At 51.1% G+C, this 21,663-nt stretch overlaps 1 protein-coding gene across 3 annotated transcripts in view; it reads left to right on the forward strand.

The window, feature by feature from the left end:
• The window catches only part of DPP10 (dipeptidyl peptidase like 10), a 763,146-nt gene that overhangs the window by 536,040 nt on the left and 205,443 nt on the right, over nucleotides 1-21,663 (forward strand). For all 3 annotated transcript variants that reach the window (XM_073563825.1, XM_073563827.1, XM_073563826.1), the window contains 2 exons: nucleotides 7,286-7,384; nucleotides 7,510-7,579. In XM_073563825.1, the coding sequence (XP_073419926.1) occupies nucleotides 7,286-7,384; nucleotides 7,510-7,579 (169 nt within the window). The remainder of the gene's footprint in view (nucleotides 1-7,285; nucleotides 7,385-7,509; nucleotides 7,580-21,663) is intronic.

A 21,663-nucleotide genomic window follows, 5' to 3' on the forward strand; every position in this document is an offset into this window, starting at 1 on the left:
GGATCTCGGCTGGGGCTTTATTATCAGTATACAGGAGGTCCGGGGCAGGGGTCTCAGCTGGGGGTATATTATCAGTATACAGGTGTCCGGGGCAGGGGTCTCAGCTGGGGGTATATTATCAGTATACAGGACGTCCGGGGCAGGGGTCTCAGCTGGGGGTATATTATCAGTATACAGGAGGTCCGGGGCAGGGGTCTCAGCTGGGGGTATATTATCAGTATACAGGACGTCCAGGGCAGGGGTCTCGGCTGGGGGTATATTATCAGTATACAGGACGTCCGGGGCAGGGATCTCGGCTGGGGGTATATTATCAGTATACAGGAGGTCCGGGGCAGGGGTCTTGGCTTGGGGTATATTATCAGTATACAGGAGGTCCGGGGCAGGGGTCTCGGCTGGGGGTATATTATCAGTATACAGAAGGTCCGGGGCAGGGGTCTCGGCTGCGGGTATATCATCAGTATACAGGAAGTCCGGGGCAGGGGTCTCAGCTGCGGGTATATTATCAGTATACAGGAAGTCCGGGGCAGGGGTCTCAGCTGGGGGTATATTATCAGTATACAGGAGGTCCGGGGCAGGGGTCTCAGCTGCGGGTATATTATCAGTATACAGGAAGTCCGGGGAAGGGGTCTCGGCTGGGGGTATATTATCAGTATACAGGAGGTCCGGGGCAGGGGTCTCAGCTGGGTGTATATTATCAGTATACAGGAAGTCCGGGGCAGGGGTCTCAGCTGCGGGTATATTATCAGTATACAGGAGGTCCGGGGCAGGGGTCTTGGCTGCGGGTATATTATCAGTATACAGGAAGTCCGGGGCAGCGGTCTCAGCTGCGGGTATATTATCAGTATACAGGAAGTCTGGGGCAGGGGTCTCAGCTGCGGGTATATTATCAGTATACAGGAGGTCCGGGGCAGGGGTCTCAGCTGGGGGTATATTATCAGTATACAGGAAGTCCGGGGCAGGGGTCTCAGCTGCGGGTATATTATCAGTATACAGGAGGTCCGGGGCAGGGGTCTCAGCTGGGTGTATATTATCAGTATACAGGAAGTCCGGGGCAGGGGTCTCAGCTGCGGGTATATTATCAGTATACAGGAGGTCCGGGGCAGGGGTCTCAGCTGCGGGTATATTATCAGTATACAGGAGGTCCGGGGCAGGGGTCTCAGCTGGGTGTATATTATCAGTATACAGGAAGTCCGGGGCAGGGGTCTCAGCTGCGGGTATATTATCAGTATACAGGAGGTCCGGGGCAGGGGTCTCAGCTGGGGGTATATTATCAGTATACAGGAAGTCCGGGGCAGGGGTCTCAGCTGCGGGTATATTATCAGTATACAGGAGGTCCGGGGCAGGGGTCTCAGCTGGGTGTATATTATCAGTATACAGGAAGTCCGGGTCAGGGGTCTCAGCTGGGGGTATATTATCAGTATACAGGAAGTCCGGGGCAGGGGTCTCAGCTGGGGGTATATTATCAGTATACAGGGGGTCCGGAGCAGGGGTCTCGGCTGGGGGTATTTTATCAATATACATGGGGTACGGGTCAGGGGTCTCGGCTGGGGGTATATTATGAGTGTACAGGGGGTCCGGGGCAGGGGTCTCGGCTGGGGGTATATTATCAGTATACAGGGGGTCCGGAGCAGGGGTCTCGGCTGGGGGTATTTTATCAATATACATGGGGTACGGGTCAGGGGTCTCGGCTGGGGGTATATTATCAGTATACATGGGGTCCAGGGCAGGGGTCTCAGCTGGGTGTATATTATCAGTATACAGGGGGTCCGGGGCAGGGGTCTCAGTTGGGGGTATATTATCAGTATACAGGAGGTCCAGGGCAGGGGTCTTGGCTGGGGGTATATTATCAGTATAAAGGAGGTCAGGGGCAGGGGTCTCAGCTGGGGGTGTATTATCAGTATACAGGAGGTCCGGGGCAGGGGTCTCAGCTGGGGGTGTATTATCAGTATACAGGAGGTCCGGGGCAGGGGTCTCGGCTGGGGGTATATTATCAGTATACAGGAGGTCCGGGGCAGGGGTCTCTGCTGGGGGTATATTATCAGTATACAGGACGTCCGGGGCAGGGATCTCGGCTGGGGGTATATTATCAGTATACAAGGGGTCCGGGGCAGGGGTCTCAGCTGGGGGTGTATTATCAGTATACAGGAGGTTCAGGGCAGGGATCTCGGCTGGGGGTATATTATCAGTATACAGGACGTCCGGGGCAAGGGTCTCAGCTGGGGGTGTATTATCAGTATACAGGAGGTCCGGGGCAGGGGTCTCGGCTGGGGGTATATTATCAGTATACAGGAAGTCCGGGGCAGGGGTCTCGGCTGGGGGTATATTATGAGTATACAGGATGTCCGGGGCAGGGATCTCGGCTGGGGGTATATTATCAGTATACAGGACGTCCGGGGCAGGGGTCTCCGCTGGGGGTATATTATCAGTATACAGGACCTCCGGGGCAGGGATCTCGGCTGGGGGTGTATTATCAGTGTACAAGGGGTCTGGGGCAGGGGTCTCGGCTGGGGGTATATTATCAGTATACAGGAGGTCCGGGGCAGGGGTCTCGGCTGGGGGTATATTATCAGTATACAGGACGTCCGGGGCAGGGGTCTCAGCTGGGGGTATATTATCAGTATACAGGAGGTCCGGGGCAGGGGTCTCAGCTGGGGGTATATTATCAGTATACAGGACGTCCGGGGCAGGGGTCTCGGCTGGGGGTATATTATCAGTATACAGGAAGTCCGGGGCAGGGGTCTCAGCTGGGGGTATATTATCAGTATACAGGAGGTCCGGGGCAGGGGTCTCAGCTGGGGGTATATTATCAGTATACAGGACGTCCGGGGCAGGGGTCTCGGCTGGGGGTATATTATCAGTATACAGGAAGTCCGGGGCAGGGGTCTCAGCTGGGGGTATATTATCAGTATACAGGAGGTCCGGGGCAGGGGTCTCGGCTGGGGGTATATTTTGAGTATACAGGATGTCCGGGGCAGGGATCTCGGCTGGGGGTATATTATCAGTATACAGGATGTCCGGGGCAGGGGTCTCGGCTGGGGGTATATTATCAGTATACAGGACGTCCGGGGCAGGGGTCTCGGCTGGGGGTATATTATGAGTATACAGGATGTCCGGGGCAGGGGTCTCGGCTGGGGGTATATTATCAGTATACAGGACGTCCGGGGCAGGGGTCTCGGCTGGGGGTATATTATCAGTATACAGGACCTCCGGGGCAGGGATCTCGGCTGGGGGTGTATTATCAGTGTACAAGGGGTCTGGGGCAGGGGTCTCGGCTGGGGGTATATTATCAGTATACAGGAGGTCCGGGGCAGGGTTCTCGGCTGGGGGTATATTATCAGTATACAGGACGTCCGGGGCAGGGGTCTCAGCTGGGGGTATATTATCAGTATACAGGAGGTCCGGGGCAGGGGTCTCAGCTGGGGGTATATTATCAGTATACAGGACGTCCGGGGCAGGGGTCTCGGCTGGGGGTATATTATCAGTATACAGGAAGTCCGGGGCAGGGGTCTCAGCTGGGGGTATATTATCAGTATACAGGAGGTCCGGGGCAGGGGTCTCAGCTGGGGGTATATTATCAGTATACAGGACGTCCGGGGCAGGGGTCTCGGCTGGGGGTATATTATCAGTATACAGGAAGTCCGGGGCAGGGGTCTCAGCTGGGGGTATATTATCAGTATACAGGACGTCCGGGGCAGGGGTCTCAGCTGGGGGTATATTATCAGTATACAGGAGGTCCGGGGCAGGGGTCTCGGCTGGGGGTATATTATGAGTATACAGGACGTCCGGGGCAGGGATCTCGGCTGGGGGTATATTATCAGTATACAGGAGGTCCGGGGCAGGGGTCTCGGCTGGGGGTATATTATCAGTATACAGGACGTCCGGGGCAGGGGTCTCGGCTGGGGGTATATTATCAGTATACAGGACGTCCGGGGCAGGGATCTCGGCTGGGGGTGTATTATCAGTGTACAAGGGGTCTGGGGCAGGGGTCTCGGCTGGGGGTATATTATCAGTATACAGGAGGTCCGGGGCAGGGGTCTCGGCTGGGGGTATATTATGAGTATACAGGACGTCCGGGGCAGGGATCTCGGCTGGGGGTATATTATCAGTATACAGGAGGTCCGGGGCAGGGGTCTCAGCTGGGGGTATATTATCAGTATACAGGAGGTCCGGGGCAGGGGTCTCGGCTGGGGGTATATTATCAGTATACAGGACGTCCGGGGCAGGGGTCTCAGCTGGGGGTATATTATCAGTATACAGGAGGTCCGGGGCAGGGGTCTCGGCTGGGGGTATATTATCAGTATACAGGACGTCCGGGGCAGGGGTCTCGGCTGGGGGTATATTATCAGTATACAGGACGTCCGGGGCAGGGATCTCGGCTGGGGGTATATTATCAGTATACAGGAGGTCCGGGGCAGGGGTCTCAGCTGGGGGTATATTATCAGTATACAGGAGGTCCGGGGCAGGGATCTCAGCTGGGGGTATATTATCAGTATACAGGACGTCCGGGGCAGGGGTCTCAGCTGGGGGTATATTATCAGTATACAGGAGGTCCGGGGCAGGGGTCTCGGCTGGGGGTATATTATCAGTATACAGGAGGTCCGGGGCAGGGGTCTCGGCTGGGGGTATATTATCAGTATACAGGAGGTCCGGGGCAGGGGTCTCGGCTGGGGGTATATTATCAGTATACAGGACGTCCGGGGCAGGGATCTCGGCTGTGGGTATATTATCAGTATACAGGAGGTCCGGGGCAGGGGTCTCGGCTGGGGGTATATTATCAGTATACAGGACGTCCGGGGCAGGGGTCTCAGCTGGGGGTATATTATCAGTATACAGGAGGTCCGGGGCAGGGGTCTCAGCTGGGGGTATATTATCAGTATACAGGACGTCCGGGGCAGGGGTCTCGGCTGGGGGTATATTATCAGTATACAGGAAGTCCGGGGCAGGGGTCTCAGCTGGGGGTATATTATCAGTATACAGGAGGTCCGGGGCAGGAGTCTCAGCTGGGGGTATATTATCAGTATACAGGACGTCCGGGGCAGGGGTCTCGGCTGGGGGTATATTATCAGTATACAGGAAGTCCGGGGCAGGGGTCTCAGCTGGGGGTATATTATCAGTATACAGGAGGTCCGGGGCAGGGGTCTCGGCTGGGGGTATATTATGAGTATACAGGACGTCCGGGGCAGGGATCTCGGCTGGGGGTATATTATCAGTATACAGGAGGTCCGGGGCAGGGGTCTCGGCTGGGGGTATATTATCAGTATACAGGACGTCCGGGGCAGGGGTCTCGGCTGGGGGTATATTATCAGTATACAGGACGTCCGGGGCAGGGATCTCGGCTGGGGGTGTATTATCAGTGTACAAGGGGTCTGGGGCAGGGGTCTCGGCTGGGGGTATATTATCAGTATACAGGAGGTCCGGGGCAGGGGTCTCGGCTGGGGGTATATTATGAGTATACAGGACGTCCGGGGCAGGGATCTCGGCTGGGGGTATATTATCAGTATACAGGAGGTCCGGGGCAGGGGTCTCAGCTGGGGGTATATTATCAGTATACAGGAGGTCCGGGGCAGGGGTCTCGGCTGGGGGTATATTATCAGTATACAGGACGTCCGGGGCAGGGGTCTCAGCTGGGGGTATATTATCAGTATACAGGAGGTCCGGGGCAGGGGTCTCGGCTGGGGGTATATTATCAGTATACAGGACGTCCGGGGCAGGGGTCTCGGCTGGGGGTATATTATCAGTATACAGGACGTCCGGGGCAGGGATCTCGGCTGGGGGTATATTATCAGTATACAGGAGGTCCGGGGCAGGGGTCTCAGCTGGGGGTATATTATCAGTATACAGGAGGTCCGGGGCAGGGATCTCAGCTGGGGGTATATTATCAGTATACAGGACGTCCGGGGCAGGGGTCTCAGCTGGGGGTATATTATCAGTATACAGGAGGTCCGGGGCAGGGGTCTCGGCTGGGGGTATATTATCAGTATACAGGAGGTCCGGGGCAGGGGTCTCGGCTGGGGGTATATTATCAGTATACAGGAGGTCCGGGGCAGGGGTCTCGGCTGGGGGTATATTATCAGTATACAGGAGGTCCGGGGCAGGGGTCTCAGCTGGGGGTATATTATCAGTATACAGGACGTCCGGGGCAGGGGTCTCGGCTGGGGGTATATTATCAGTATACAGGAAGTCCGGGGCAGGGGTCTCGGCTGGGGGTATATTATCAGTATACAGGAGGTCCGGGGCAGGGGTCTCGGCTGGGGGTATATTATCAGTATACAGGACGTCCGGGGCAGGGGTCTCGGCTGGGGGTATATTATCAGTATACAGGATGTCCGGGGCAGGGGTCTCAGCTGGGGGTATATTATCAGTATACAGGACGTCCGGGGCAGGGGTCTCGGCTGGGGGTATATTATCAGTATACAGGAAGTCCGGGGCAGGGGTCTCAGCTGGCGGTATATTATCAGTATACAGGAGGTCCGGGGCAGGGGTCTCGGCTGGGGGTATATTATGAGTATACAGGACGTCCGGGGCAGGGATCTCGGCTGGGGGTATATTATCAGTATACAGGAGGTCCGGGGCAGGGGTCTCGGCTGGGGGTATATTATCAGTATACAGGAGGTCCGGGGCAGGGGTCTCGGCTGGGGGTATATTATCAGTATACAGGACGTCCGGGGCAGGGATCTCGGCTGGGGGTGTATTATCAGTGTACAAGGGGTCTGGGGCAGGGGTCTCGGCTGGGGGTATATTATCAGTATACAGGAGGTCCGGGGCAGGGGTCTCGGCTGGGGGTATATTATGAGTATACAGGACGTCCGGGGCAGGGATCTCGGCTGGGGGTATATTATCAGTATACAGGAGGTGCGGGGCAGGGGTCTCAGCTGGGGGTATATTATCAGTGTACAGGAGGTCCGGGGCAGGGGTCTCGGCTGGGGGTATATTATGAGTATACAGGACGTCCGGGGCAGGGATCTCGGCTGGGGGTATATTATCAGTATACAGGAGGTGCGGGGCAGGGGTCTCGGCTGGGGGTATATTATCAGTATACAGGAGGTCCGGGGCAGGGGTCTCGGCTGGGGGTATATTATCAGTATACAGGAGGTCCGGGGCAGGGGTCTCGGCTGGGGGTATATTATCAGTGTACAGGAGGTCCGGGGCAGGGGTCTCGGCTGGGGGTGTATTATCAGTGTACAAGGGGTCTGGGGCAGGGGTCTCGGCCGAGGGTATACAGGAGGTCCGGCAGGGGTCTCAGCTTGGTAGATGTCTCAGTCCTGATGTCCTTTCTTTTCCGCAGAATTTTATGTCCTTGAAGACAATGCTGTTCTACAAGAAGCTGTGTCACAGAAGGAAATCTTCAGGAGTGAAGTAAAAATGGTTCCCATTGAGGACTATGGTAATGATGAGGCAGGGTTTTGTAAGCAGAGGTGGGGTTTAGTGCCTGGGGTGGGGTGAAGATGTGAAGGGTAGTGGGTGGTGGTGGGGCAGACTCCCGGATCTAACGCCTGTCTCTTGTTTTAGAGCTTCCTCTGCGACTGTCCTACCCTCGTGATTTTACGAAGCAGAACCGCTATCCTCTCCTCCTCATCGTGTAAGTAAGCAGCGGACTTCTCGTAACGGTGGTCATGCTCTCATAGCAGCCTGCTCCTGTTCACACTTTTTTTTAGTTGCTTTCATAATGATGGCAGCGGACAGGCACCAAAATAATGATTGGGTAAAGCAAATGATAGACTTTCCCGTAATGTCAGATGATGGCTTTCGTTGTTCTGTGATCAGTGGCGTCAGCTGTCTCATACCACGGGGTCGTCCTATAATGAGAGGTCGCGTCCCGGCCCCCAAACTCACGGACAAAAGAGACGATGGCTGCTCAAGACAAGGGACGCGTGTCCCCGGACGACTGATGGCCGAGATCAGGGCCAGGAGTAATTGAACATTTCCCATCTGTCAGGTATAAAGTCGGAGACAAAACCAAAGACCGTAACATAACATTATAAAAGCCTGCAGTAAATAAATAGCATAATGCATGAAAGTAATGTACGGTACTTGGTTAACATCTTATTTGATAAAAAAAGCGAAAGGCATCCCGCCTCATCCCGGTGATCATAGTTGGGAGAGTCCTAACCCTAATATTAAAAACCTTACCGTTTGTCAATTGTCATGCATGTAGATAAGGGATGAGATGGACTGTGACCAACTGGTGTATGCACAGCCAATATTAGCGCTAGGACTGTCCCAATTATGGTCACCGTGATGAGGCAGGATGGCTTTCACATTTTCTCTAATCCCCTCCATGACAGCACACAGGAGGTGGCCTCCCCATCGTAATTAGGGACAGGAAATAAGAGGTTTAAATAGCCCTTCCTTCAATCCCCAGTGTGTTTTCCTGTCCCTAAGGGATGAAGAGGTTTTTTTTGTGCGTTCCTGACAGCTGGGCCTGCGAATCTCTCTTGTATATACCTTTTAAGCTGGGCAGCCTGGGTCGATCGTCCTGGATCTTTCTCCGGCAGCTGCTCCTGCCTCCAGTGGGACCGCATAATCCTCCGGCACCTGTTGGCAATACTGGATGGTGAGGAGTGGCTGTAGGCCTCCTGTAGTCCCCCAGCCTCGTAGTTTCTCTCCCCCTAGCGCCTGCATGCCGGCGGTGGCTTCCGCATTCTTCGGCAATCCTGGGCGTGCATAGGAAGTGACGCACACCACCGAGAGCGAAGATGCAACGTCACTTTCGCCCTGCGTTCCACAGTGGAACGCACCACTATTTTGATGGATAATATGAAATTTTCAAACTGGCAAAGGTGCCAGAAGACAGGATCTATCACAGAGGGGGAGAGATCTCATCCTATTGGATGAGAAGAAGAGCTTGGTCTTGGTCCCTATATAAAAGGACCCTGACTGAAGACTCTGTAGGATAGGTGCGGGAAGGTGATCCTACAGGAATGGGGGGGGGGGTGACCCACTTCTTGGTGCCGACAGACTGGAGACTGAGACAGAAATTGAGTTCAACAGGTCCGTGTTTATTCACCGCCTTTTTGACGACTTCCACACTTTACTACAGGAATTTCGCTTTTCCTTTTTTATACAGCCCCAAGTACCTTCACTTCATATTCTGTACGTCGTGGCGTCCTTTGTGACTCTTTCCACTGTGGCTGCCCTAGGCACATCCACCACAGTGCTTCACCATTCAAAGTACACCGTACTTGATACTCTCAGACCACCTCCGTCTGCCGCTACTGTGCTTTATGTCACCCCCCCGTGACCGTCTTGACTGTCAGTTACTCTCTGAGGGCCTTCTACCGTCTTCTTTGCTACAGCAGTCCCTCCTATCTAGTAAGCTCCCCTGGCTGACTGGAACTTCTAGAACCTTCCCTCAGCCTTTATACTACCAGCCCTGGTAGCTCCGCCCACTATCACCTGACAGTTATTCTTAACCAATGGCAGTGACTTTGACCCCTGGCAGTTACATAACCACTCTCTCCTACGCTCCCCACTGCCCTCTAATGGTCACTACAGCACGGCACCCTTTTCTTTTCATCTCAGCGCTTTCATTCCTACACTGAGCCATCCCTCTGCCCCTCACTACAGGCAGATCCATCTGTCAGGTCAACCTCCCCACATTCTCCCTTCCTTTATCCATTGTCGTCCCCGACAATCTTATCTCCTTTCCTGTTCTGAAACTTACCCACCTTCTTTTGTTGGACCGGTTGTTGAGCCAGGCCCGCGATACACGGGGGCTCACCCAAACCGGGAGCAATCATGCTCCAAGTAGCCCACGGCTCACTCGCCAGCGCATACACCACCATGACAACTCATTCAGGTTGTGTTAGGTCCATCCAGACTTCTCTACGGATGTGTACCTCCCACTGCTCTCCCCTTCTGTCACCCTCTTAACGTCATGACCGAGGCCCTAACCTACCAGGTCATCGTCAGCGTCCTCCTAACCTTCTGGGGGTATGTGGTACTGGGGCCTGACTCATGTACCCCGGTCTGCCTACTTTCTTCCTGTCTCGTCGTCCTGTCAACTTGAATAAGTTGTGGTCGGCATACTCCACGTACCCGGGACCTGTTGAACACACTTTTTTTTTTTAAAATAACACTTTACCATTTCAAATTTGGCTATATATACTAAACACAGTTTTTTTTTTTTAACTATACATCTTATGCTTACTTCTAACCGTACTAGACTATCACTGTAAATTTTCCATTTAGCACTTTTCAAAGCATAACATCTTCAAAACCATCTATAGTTTTTACTATGCCATGCTTAATTCTATCAAAGTTATTTTTTTTTTGTAAGGCATAACATTTTTCCTTTTAACCAAAACATAAATATTATGAATATTGGTGCTCCCCCTTCCTTTGAGGAGAGTACTCCCCCATATGCATCCCCGTTACACCAAGAGTGGGCACTTATTACCCAGTTGGGGACTTCAAACTGTCCCTAAGTCATGCAACGGCGCACGGCAGTCCATTTAGCAGGATACTTCGGGCCATCTCCTTGCAGCCAATGTTTCGCCAATTAGCAGGGAACTCCACAGCCGTGAAGCCCCCGGGATGCTTGAAATGTTCTGTGCCTCGAGTGTCTCTGATGCCCGAGACCCAGGAGTCCTTGTCTCTTTTTATGGAGGCTCATACCCCTCAGGGTAGGTGATGACTGCTACCTCATAGCAGCCCCAGAGGCAGTATTCGTTGCAATAGGAGACCGGGTCTCCCTCTCGCAGAGCCAATCCAGGTCTGATGGGAGTCACAGTGAGGTAGTCTTTGTGGCCAGTGGCAAGGTCCCAGATAAATCCATAGCCTTTTCCGGTGTTAGTATATACAAGCCGCCCATATGATTGAGGCGTAATCATGGCTGCCTCTTCCTTCTCGTGTAACGGTGCCCACACCTCCAACTCATTGGCCTCCTTCTGTTCTTTAATCTCCGCATCCCAGGCGGAGGGTCCGGTGTAGGCCGCAGAGTCCAGTGGGCAGGCCGCAGTCAGGGTCAAGAACGGGGCAGAGGCGGCCGCGGACATTGGGGAGCTGGCCACAACCAGAGTCACGGACGGGACAGAGGCGGCCACAGGCATCGGCAGGTAGGCCGCGGAGCAGGCCGCAGCAGGGGCCGAAATGGCGGCAGGCCCTGATGGATAGGCTGGCGCCGGAAGATGGAGTGTGGCAGGGGCGGCCACGGGTCGGTTCCGCGCCGGCGACACGGAACAAGGTGCCGCAGGGCGGGGCAGCTCAGGATCGCTGACAGGAGCCGCAAAGTCATCCAGGGCTGGGGTCGCTGAAGAACGGAAGGTCAGGCGGGGAGGCCAGGGGCCAGTGTCAGGGCCCTGGGGCCTGTCTTGTACACGGGATATGAGGGTGGGGTCTGCCTGCGGCACCGCCGGTTGAGCCGGAGTACCGCTCACCTTCCCCGACACCGCGGCTAGCGACGGTCCATCCCGCAGCTCCTCCAGCAGTCGATGTTCTCCACCCCGCCGTCCGGCAGGGCCAGCCTCCAGGCCCGATGACTCTGCACGGACGTCAGCAGCAGAACCTCTAGCAGCTGTTCATGGTAGTCCAAGGTGGCTGCAAACTCCTGTGCTTTTTGACGCCAAATCGCCACAGCCATTTTTAACAAAGCACTTTTCCGCTCCGGATCCGCTTGTTAACAGCCAGCAATCCACAGTCCAGTTTTTTTTTTTTTTTATAATCCACAAGGGCAAAAAGCAACTTGGGTCCCTTGGGTCGCCCTCCTAGGGCTGTGGGGTACTCGGTACCAGGCCGGTATCAGTGGGATGTGTCACAGCGGCGGTGACCCGGACCATGGCTCTGGGCGCCCAAGTAATAGGAAGAAATGAATGGTGGAATGTAGTTAGATGAATAGTTTGTGACGCCACCTGTGGTGCTCGGCAAGGGAGGTGTTAAGCCGACACTGCAGACAGATCCTCTGGGACAGATGGCGTGGTGCAGCAATGATGTTATAGCCCTCCACAGGCAGAGCTGTTGTCCCAGGGCAGTGTAGATATGGAGACACTTAGATGTTGTAGTGTTTGGCGCAGGGGATGTAGCAGTGCCAGGCGGACGGACGCAGGAAGGAATGGAGGACACCAGGGCATGTAGTTCCAAAGCTTTACTCAGTCTTTAGTGTCCGCTTCTGTGCCGTGTCCTCCGGGTCAGGGACTCAGTCAACCCACAGGCAAGATGGGATGCACCCTTCCACACTCCGCCAACTTATGTGCCTTTCCTCAACGTCTCCTCTATAGCGCCTTTAAGTGTGAAGATCTCCTAGTACTGTGTTACACTGGAGTTCCTCCTGACAGATGTTCCCAAGAACTCTACTTGCACGGCAGACAGCTGTAGCCTGCTTCTGGGACTCTCTACTCCTAGTCCCGGCTCTCTATCCGTGTTGCTGTTGTGCCCTCAAGTCTTAGATGGGAGTAGTGCATTTACAGCCCACTACTCCACCGGTGCCTGGTGCAGAACTATTAGTGTCCATACAACCTCGGGGACAGGGCCCCGGCCTGGTGCTTAGAACTTCTAGGCAGGGTTCTTCCTCTAACCCACTGTTGTGAGTTCATTCTCTGGTTCACCAGTTGTGAGTTCTCCTTCCAGACTCCCTCTGGTGGTAACACGAGGTAGTGAGGCTGATTTGATCGGTGGAGATCTGCCATCTGAGAATGAGGATGACGATTGGACCTCAGGAATCTCAGATTGGATTTAAGACAGCCGACGCCCTATTCAGTTGCTGGTGATTCCTTCTGGTTTGTCAGCTCTTGGTTTTCAGCTCTGTTCCAGTCATCTAAAGCTAAGTTTTTCTGCTAATCTTGACACTTGATTTTGTTGGTCTATTCAGTTTTTTAGCCAGCCCCGGAACATCGTAGGTACGCTCCACGGCTGTTGCTAGTTGTGTGGTAGGATCAGGGATCTGCAATCTGCATAGTTACCAACCTCTCTGGTTTTCTGTGACTTAGCTTGTTTTGCTTTTTTCTCCTCGGTGACCCATTCATAACACCCACGTCCTCTGTGTTCCCTTTTTCTCCTACGTTCCGTTCTTGTCTTTTCCCTTCTATGGAAGCTCAGGCTTCAGTTCAATGTCCTTCTCCTTCTTTCCTTTCCCGTGCCAGCTGGCTCAGATCACTGAGGCAGCTGCAGCACTCCGTCCTCCATCCCTCTTCTAGGGATCCCCACTCCTCCCGAGTGGCTTCCTCTCGCCTACTCCACCTCTGAACTCAACTCAACTCCAATCCTGGAACCGTCCCGCTCCTATATATATATTCTGAACTTCACCCACCTCCCAGCACGTCTAGTGTTCCAAGCAGGGAACCACTAAAGGTGCTCTGCTTCTCTCTAAGCAAGGAGCCGCAATGTGGTTTTTCTGAACTACTCTATTGTGTGGGGTACGTGTGTTGGAGCGTGGTCAGGAGCCTCCAACTTACCTGGATGGTGGGGCACCACACCTTAGGAGAAGGTGCAGTACCTCTGTGGCGACTGAGCCTCAGGGGCGCCACACCCTTGGCTCTTCTGGCGCAGGCTTGCCGCAGAAGATGATGTATTTGCGGCAATGATCCTGCTGACTACGCCAAATGTAGGATAGGTGCGGAAGGTGATGCTACAGGAATGGGGGGTGACCCACTTCTTGGTGCCAACAGACTGGAGAATGAGACAGAAATTGAGTTCAACAGGTCCGTGTTTATTCACCGCCTTTTTGACGACTTCCACACTTCACTACAGGACTTTCCCTTTTCCTTTTTACACAGACCTGGGTACCTTCACATCTTATTCTGTACATCGTGGTGTCCTTTGTGACTCTTTCCACTGTGGCTGCCCTAGGCACATCCACCACAATGCTTCACCATTCAAAGTACACCGTACTTGATACTCTCAGACCGTCTCCGTCTGCCACTACTGTGCTTTGGGTCACCCCCCGTGACCGTCTTGACTGTCAGTTACTCTCTGAGGGCCTTCTACCGTCTTCTTTGCTACGGCAGTCCCTCCTATCTAGTAAGCTCCCCTGGCTGACTGGAACTTCTAGAACCTTCCCTCAGCCTTTATAAAACCAGCCCTGGTAGCTCCGCCCACTATCATCTCACAGTTATTCTTAACCAATGGCAGTGACTGACCCCTGGCAGTTACATAACCACTCTCTCCTACGCTCCCCACTGCCCTCTAATGGTCACACTACAGCACGGCACCCTTTTCATCTCAGCGCTTTCATTCCTACACTGAGCTATCCCTCTGCCCCTCACTACAGGCAGATCCATCCGTCAGGTCAACCTCCCCACAACTCCGTAAGGTAGGACTGTGGTTGTAATGATGGATGCCTTTTGGTAACCCTGGTCCAGTGAGTATACCTGGTAAGGATAGGGCCCCTTTGGTACAGGATCCATCCTTATGGAAATTTCCCTTCTGCTCTCTTCTAGGGAGACAAGGATCCTGCCCCAAAATCAAGGGAAAAAACTGCAAATTGCAAGTGCACCGTCTGCAGTAAAAAAACTTTCATCCGGCAATCCGCTATGCACGGAGAAAATTGTCCAGGAAGAACAGCCATCCCTCATTGATGAAGTGAGAAGGATGGTGCAATAGGAGATAGTCATCTCTAGCTACCTTCTCCCAGTCCTTTTCAGGGGGCCTCTGTACCCAAAAAGAGGAAATACGCCCCTGAAGATAGCTCTGACTCAGAAGCTGAAATATCAGGTCCTGAAGAATGGGTGGAAGAAGGTGTACTTACTCTGAGTCATACGGAGGATAATAAAAATTATTCTTTTCCTCTGAGAATATGGAGGAACTACTGCTGGCAGTCAGGAATATTATGGGAGTTCAAGAGGAGAAACCATCCCGCACAGTCCAAGATGAGATGTTTGGTGGTCTGAAATCAAGAAGGAACATGGTTTTTCCCATCCATGACAACGTTCAAAATTTAATCCTGGATGAATGGGAATTCCCAGAAAGGATACTGAACGTCGCAAGTGATGTGAATGATTGCTTCCCTCTAGAAGAAGACGTCTCAAAGTTCTGGACTGAAATTCCCAAAGCAGATATCCAAGTGGCTAGGGTAGTCAAGAAAACTGTTACCCTTTTGAGGACTCCTCTCAACTTAAAGATCCACTTGACCGCAAGATGGACTGCTTATTGAGGAAGTCTTGGGAAGCATCGGTTACCTCCTTAAAGACAAATGTTGCATTCTCCTGCGTCACAAGAACCCTATTTCTCTGGTTACAACAACTGGAAGACCGTACTAGTGGCAGTACCCCAAGAGAAGACTTTCTGGCCTCATTACCTTTCCACAGAAAGCTGCAGGTTTTCTTGCGGATGCCTCGGCTGAGTCAGTTTCGCATTGCTGCGATGACGCCGCTACTCTAACACCACCCAAAGAGCACTATGGTTAAAGATGTGGTGCGGACACATCCTATCCAAGTCTAGACTATGCTCTATTCCCTTCAATAGAGAATACGTGTTTGGTCTATCGCTGGACGAATTACTGGAGAAGATGACTGACAAAAAGAAAAAATCTTCCTGAGCCAAAAACCCTCTCATTTCGTCCACCTCAGACTCAGACCCCTCAATACAGAGGGAAAAATAAAACTGGTCGGTGGAGCTACCGGAAAGGGGTAAAGGAAGAAATATTTTTCAGAACCCCCTTTCAGATAGGAAATGACGCCAAACGAGTAGGGGGAAGGATTTCAAACTACTTCTCAAGATGGCGGGAAGTAACATCAGACTGCAAAATCCTGTACTCAGTCAGAAGAGGAGTAAAATTAGAATTTTCCTCCTTTCCCCCACAAAGACTAAAGGTGACTTCTCTACCATCATCACGGCTACAGAAAATTCTCTACACAGAACTCCAACAAGTGCTATTGTCAGCGGTAAAATCACCGATTTCGGAAGCAGAGTAAGGCCAAGGTCATTACTCCCGGGTGTTCCTTATAAAGAAGCCGAGTGGAGATTATTGGGTTTTCATCAACCTGAAACGGCTTAATCAATACATCATGTATCGACAATTCAAAATGGAGTCGGTAAAATCTACAATCCCTTTGATCGGGATGGGCTTCGCCATGGCCACCATAGACCTCTAGGAGGCATACTACCATGTACCCATTCATCCAAGCTACCATCGGTATTTGAGGTTTGCGGTCACTCTAGGCCAGGAGGTGTCACTTCCAGTTCAAGATCCTTCCCTTCGGCATATCATCTGTGCCCTGAACATTCACAAAGATCTTGGCGGAAGTAGTAGCCTTTTTCAGGAAGCAAGACATGTGCATCATTCCCTACTTGAACGACCTTCTCATCATGGCTCCTTCCAGTGTTATTCTAAGAGAACATCTCCATTCAGTGCTGTGCTCTTGGATATTGGACTACCTTGGAATCAATATCAAGTGTCATCAGTAAAAACAGATGCCAGCAAATGCGGTTGGGGAGCGGTGACATCTCGAGGAGTCTTTCAGGGAATCTGGCCCAAAAAGATCGATAACCGTTTCTCCAATTTCAGAGAATTGAGAGCGATAGAGGAGGCCCTGACAGCAGCAAAACCAATACTTCAGGGAACTCATGTCCGAGTTTACTCCAACAACATGACCACTGTGGCCCATCTACATCATCAGGGCAGCACAAAATTCGAAAGTCTGCAGCAGGTCTCGGCAAGAATTTTCATTTGGGCACAATGTCACTTCCTGTCTTTATTGTCTTTTCACTTAAAAGGATCTGACAACATCGAAGCAGATTTTCTGAGCAGGATGGATTTAGACCCTGGCGAATGGAGCCTCAGTACGAGAGTATTCCAGTTAATAACCAAAAAATTAGGTCTGCCAGAGGTGGACCTGTTTGCAAACCGGAAAAACGCAAAAGTTTTCTACATAGGTCCAAACGAAGCACAATCAAAGGTGGATACCTTCTCTCACCCGTGGAGAGTTTCAGGTTGACCTATGTGTTCCCTCCATGTCCGCTGTTGCCAAAGACTCTGCAAAAGGTCAGAACGGACAGGGTCAAAACCATCCTGATCGCCCCTCTCTAGGCAAAGGGGAGATGGTTCGGGGCTCTGAAGCTCCTGAGCTCAGAAGAACCTCTGACCCTACCACTGGACAACAATCTTTTACGTCAAGGCCCTATTTTTCACCCGGCTCCCCCTACGCTTGGCAGCCTGGCTTCTAAAACCACCATCTTGAGAGCCAGAGGCCTTTCAGATGCTGTCATATCCACTTTGCAAAAAAGCAGGAAACAGGTTACAAATGCCATCTACTCCAAAGTATGGAATGACCTCGACATGGTATGGACCCACTCCCATCGCTCCTTTCCACCCTTACATGGCAAAAATTCTAGACTCCTACAAGATGGTTTATCTGAAGGACTAAAACTCAGTATCTTGAAAGTCCAGGTGTCGGCCCTGAGCTCCTACTTTGATCAGAACCTGGCAGACCACCGGTGGATACAGAGGTTCATGTCAGCTGCCTTCAAAATCTGTCCAAGGAAATCTAACATAATTCCAACTTGGTATTTGAATATAGTGCCGAAAGGTCTAGCTATACCACCATTTGAGCCTATGGACCAGGTCCAGATATACAAACTATCCTGGAAAGCGGTACTACTTGTAGCCATTACAACAGCAAGGAGGGTGGGCGAGACTCAGGCCCTATCCATTAGGGAACCTTATTTAAGAATTCTGGACTTTAGAATAATAGTCCGTCTAGACCGGTCATTTTTGACAAACGTGTCATCTGACTTCCACAGGTCCCAAGAAATAATTCTACCCTCCTTCTGTGACAACCCAAAGGACGAGAGAGAAACAGGATTCCATTCTCTGGATGTTCGACAGACTATTCTCTTCTACTTGAGTCAAACAAAACCTTGGAGGAAGGATCAGAATCTTTTTGTCCACACAAGGAAAAGAAAGCCTCCAAGACTTCTCTGGCAAATTGGGACAAAAAAGCAGTCACGGGGGGGGGGCGTGGTTTGCAGGGGAGCTGAGCAGACGTGTCTTCTAGGAGCTCCTGCTCTTCCCCACTTTAAGCTACAGAAAAGACTGCTAAATCGTGGAATAATATACTTAAAGACCAAGAAGAAGATGCCTGGGAAGAAGTACAATAGGAGAAGAGCTTTTCTGGTGAGGGGAAATCGACCAGCGGGTCCAAGCAGTCTGGGGAACCTGTCGGGCCCTAGTCCCCGCCGTGCTGTTTGTAAATAAGATGGCCCCGGGCTTCATGCAGCTGAAGCCGACAAGGATGAGAGGCGGGGAGCCGATGGGTCCCTCCGGACAGTGCGGTGGTCAGCGGCTGGGCTTCCTGAGCAGAGCGCGGTCCTGGCACAAGTTCAAAGAAGAAGCCGGCAGACTGCGCTGGATTGAGGAGCCGCGCGGCTGCGGGGGAGCCGTTGCAGAGAAGAAGCGGCGCCGCTGAAGAAATCAGCCGACAAGGAAGAGAGGCGGAGAGCCGAAGAGTCCCTCCGGACAACGCGGGGGTCAGCGGATGGGTTCCCTGAGCAGAGAGCGGTCCTGGCACAAGTTCAAAGAAGAAGCCGGCAGACCGTGCTGAATACAGGAGCCACGTGGCTGCCGGGGAGCCGCTGCAGTGAGGATCAAGCGGCGCCGATGAAGAAATCGGAGGAGACCTCGGCTGGGACATCGGGAGTCTGGCAGAGTAGTCGGGATTCGGAGGTGAGGTCACGGGAAACCAGCGCGACCCTGGCTGCGGGATACAGAAGTCGGGAGCGCGGCGGGGAGAGAGCTGAGGCCGCGTGGCTCCAGGGGAGACGCGCTGATGAATCTTCCACCGCGGCGATGAAGGGAGCATGCGATCAGCTTGTCAGCAGTTGCAGAGGGGATCTGGACTCATTAAATGCCCGACCTGGATATCGGACACTGACGGTGAGGTCCCCGGAGTTCAAAGTGGTCACAGCTGTGGAGGATTATAGCCGGGAATCGGGGATGCTTGCTGAGGCTGCGCGGCTGCAGGGGGATATCGGCAGTGAATCTCCTACTTTGCCACTGCGTCCTAAACAAGACTGCAAACGGATGAATGGTGAGCCTTCACTGAGAAGCGATGCGCCTGTATTTGTGCCTAGGACACAGGCAAGACCTGGATCTCAGATGTTGGAAGTGGCACCTTGGGGAGTGATGACTGAAGGAGAAACATCAGGGGCGCATTCTGGAAGCCTGGATCTAGATGGTGGGGTATGTGGAGACCAATTTAATACAGGGGAGGTGCATGGGAACACTTATAAAGATATAAATAAACCGCATCAGAAGATTGTTGGGGGCTCAGATGCTGGACATACCTGTACACAGATAAATGGGTCTGAATATGGAGGATTGCGTTTGGGGGTGCTGAATGGGGGAGATTCTCCTCCTAATCTTTTTAACCCTACACTACAAATTACTAGTTTTAACGCTAAAGACCCAGATTTAGATCATCATACTGCTAAGCATTTTCTGAATGGGACATCCAAAGCGTCTCTTGTAAGCGGAGGCTCTCTTGATTCATTGGAGGGTCTAGAAAGTGTACACTCAGGGGATTTTTATGTGGATAGGGGATCATGTGAAAATAGTGAAAGTGACTCCTTCAGCAACAATTCAGATGAGATTCATTCTATATCTTCGTCTTCAAAATATTCGGCTACGCGAATAAATTCTGAGCTTACTGAAAAAATTTTATTTCAAGCTGGCAAGACTGAGTTGAATCATGATATAAACCATGAGCAGTCTTTCTCTAACCCATTATCTATAGATGAAATACCAGCATCTGATAATTACCCTACAGAGGGGTTCATGGCGAAAATGTTTATAGCCCTTATAAATTCAGTTGAAAACTCTAGAAGGAGCGATCTGGATCTATCGCATGGTCCCAAAATCCAGCTGTCTGATGTTAACCAGAGGGATAAACATGAAGCTTCTGAAATTTTTATCAAAAAGCTTTTTAAAGATACTTCAACAATACTAACAGATGATACCCGTTCAGTTTATTCAACCCATTCGACTTTTTCAAATTCTTCAAGGGTCTCTGGGTCTTATTCTGATGATATAAAGATAACTGATTCTGCTAAAATCGATAGTGATATATTACCATTAGGCAACTCACAAACGCTGTCCATGGTTTCAGACTCATTGAATAAATTTAAAAGGGATATTGCTTCTTTTAACTCCACTCTGGCCAACTATGAGGATTTTAAAAGGAAAAATAATGTTAAGATACGTGGGATCCCTGAATCTGTTCAGACCTCCCAGTTAAAGAGCTATATATCTTCAATGGTCACCTATTTGTTTCCCAACACTAATGAGAACTATCTGATTGAAAAAACATTTCGCATACGCAGACCACCTACACTTCCGCAAGACTTAGCAAGGGATGTTATTGTCTCGTTTTGTCCAAACTGGATAAGGAATGCGCTCCTTAGAATGTCTAAAGAATCAAAATTCGAGTCTTCCCCCTACAGTCATTTATCTTTCTTCAAGGACTTATCAAAAAACACCCTGCAAAAAAGGAAAACATTCTCCTCTACTACACGGGAACTTTTACGCGCCGGGATACCATATTATTGGACTCAATCTTCGACTCTCCTTGTGAAATTTGCAACAAAGTTAATCCCTATTTCCTCTCCAGATGAAGGGACTGACTTCTTAGAAAGCGTCGGAATTGCACTTTCTAGGATTCCACAGGAAGTCTCTTCTTTAAATACGGACTATCATCCTGATTGAAAGAATTGTATCTTTATAGTCTACTTACTTATTGTATTCCACGTTTATAACATTCTGGAATTGAACCGGACTTTCCCCCCAATCGGTCTTAGGGCCACCACTAGGTGACCCGGACGGGGCAGGTTACTATACTTCTTATAATCTACCTTATATATAGAATGTTCACTAATTGACACATTGGAGGCGAACAAGAATAATTGTTTTTGTTTTCAGGTATTAATACGAAGATGTCTACATCACTACTTATTGTTGAGAAATTAAGCAACAGGTTGGCTATGTTGAATTTGTAGCATTTCTTCGCTTACACAGATAAGCGAATGTTGCTGCATATTTTTATGTACTGGTATATTTCTTACTGTTAGTTAATTCTGATGATAATTTAAAGAATCTTTGTATTTTTGAAAGGTTGATACATAAGACTATGTGGTCTCTGATGTGTAATGTATATTGCCTGTCTACTCCCCCACTTGGGGGATTTCCCTGTCTTCACAGGGTAATCTTTTCCCTTCCCTATCCCTTTTTTTTTTTTTTTTTTGTATCCCCCCCCTTCCCTCAAAAATTTTGAAACTTTAATAAAGATTATTGGAACATAAAAAAAAGCAGTCACGGACACGTATAGAAATTAGGACCTATCTCCTCCAGAATCGGTGAAGGCCTATTCCACTAGAGCCGTCGCCGTCTCCTGGGAGGAAAGGGCCAATGCGTTCATCGAGCAGATCTGCAGAGCTGCTACCTGGTCCTCGGTCCATACCTTCACTAAACACTACAGATTAGATTTAATGTCTATAAGAGATAATAATAATAATTTTTATTTATATAGCGCCAACATATTCCGCAGCACTTTACAATTAAACGGGGACATGTACAGACAATAAATTCAATACAAGTTAAGACAATTTAAACAGTGACATTAGGAGTGAGGTCCCTGCCCGCAAGCTTACAATCTACAAGGAAATGGGGGGACACAGTAGGTGAGAAATGCTTGTTATTTCAGGTCTGGCAATTATAATAGGGATTTTCATATAAAGCTG

Source organism: Dendrobates tinctorius, unplaced genomic scaffold (genome assembly GCF_039654945.1).
Source record: "Dendrobates tinctorius isolate UK_male_01 unplaced genomic scaffold, ASM3965494v1 ptg000403l, whole genome shotgun sequence".
Lineage (NCBI taxonomy): Eukaryota > Metazoa > Chordata > Amphibia > Anura > Dendrobatidae > Dendrobates > Dendrobates tinctorius.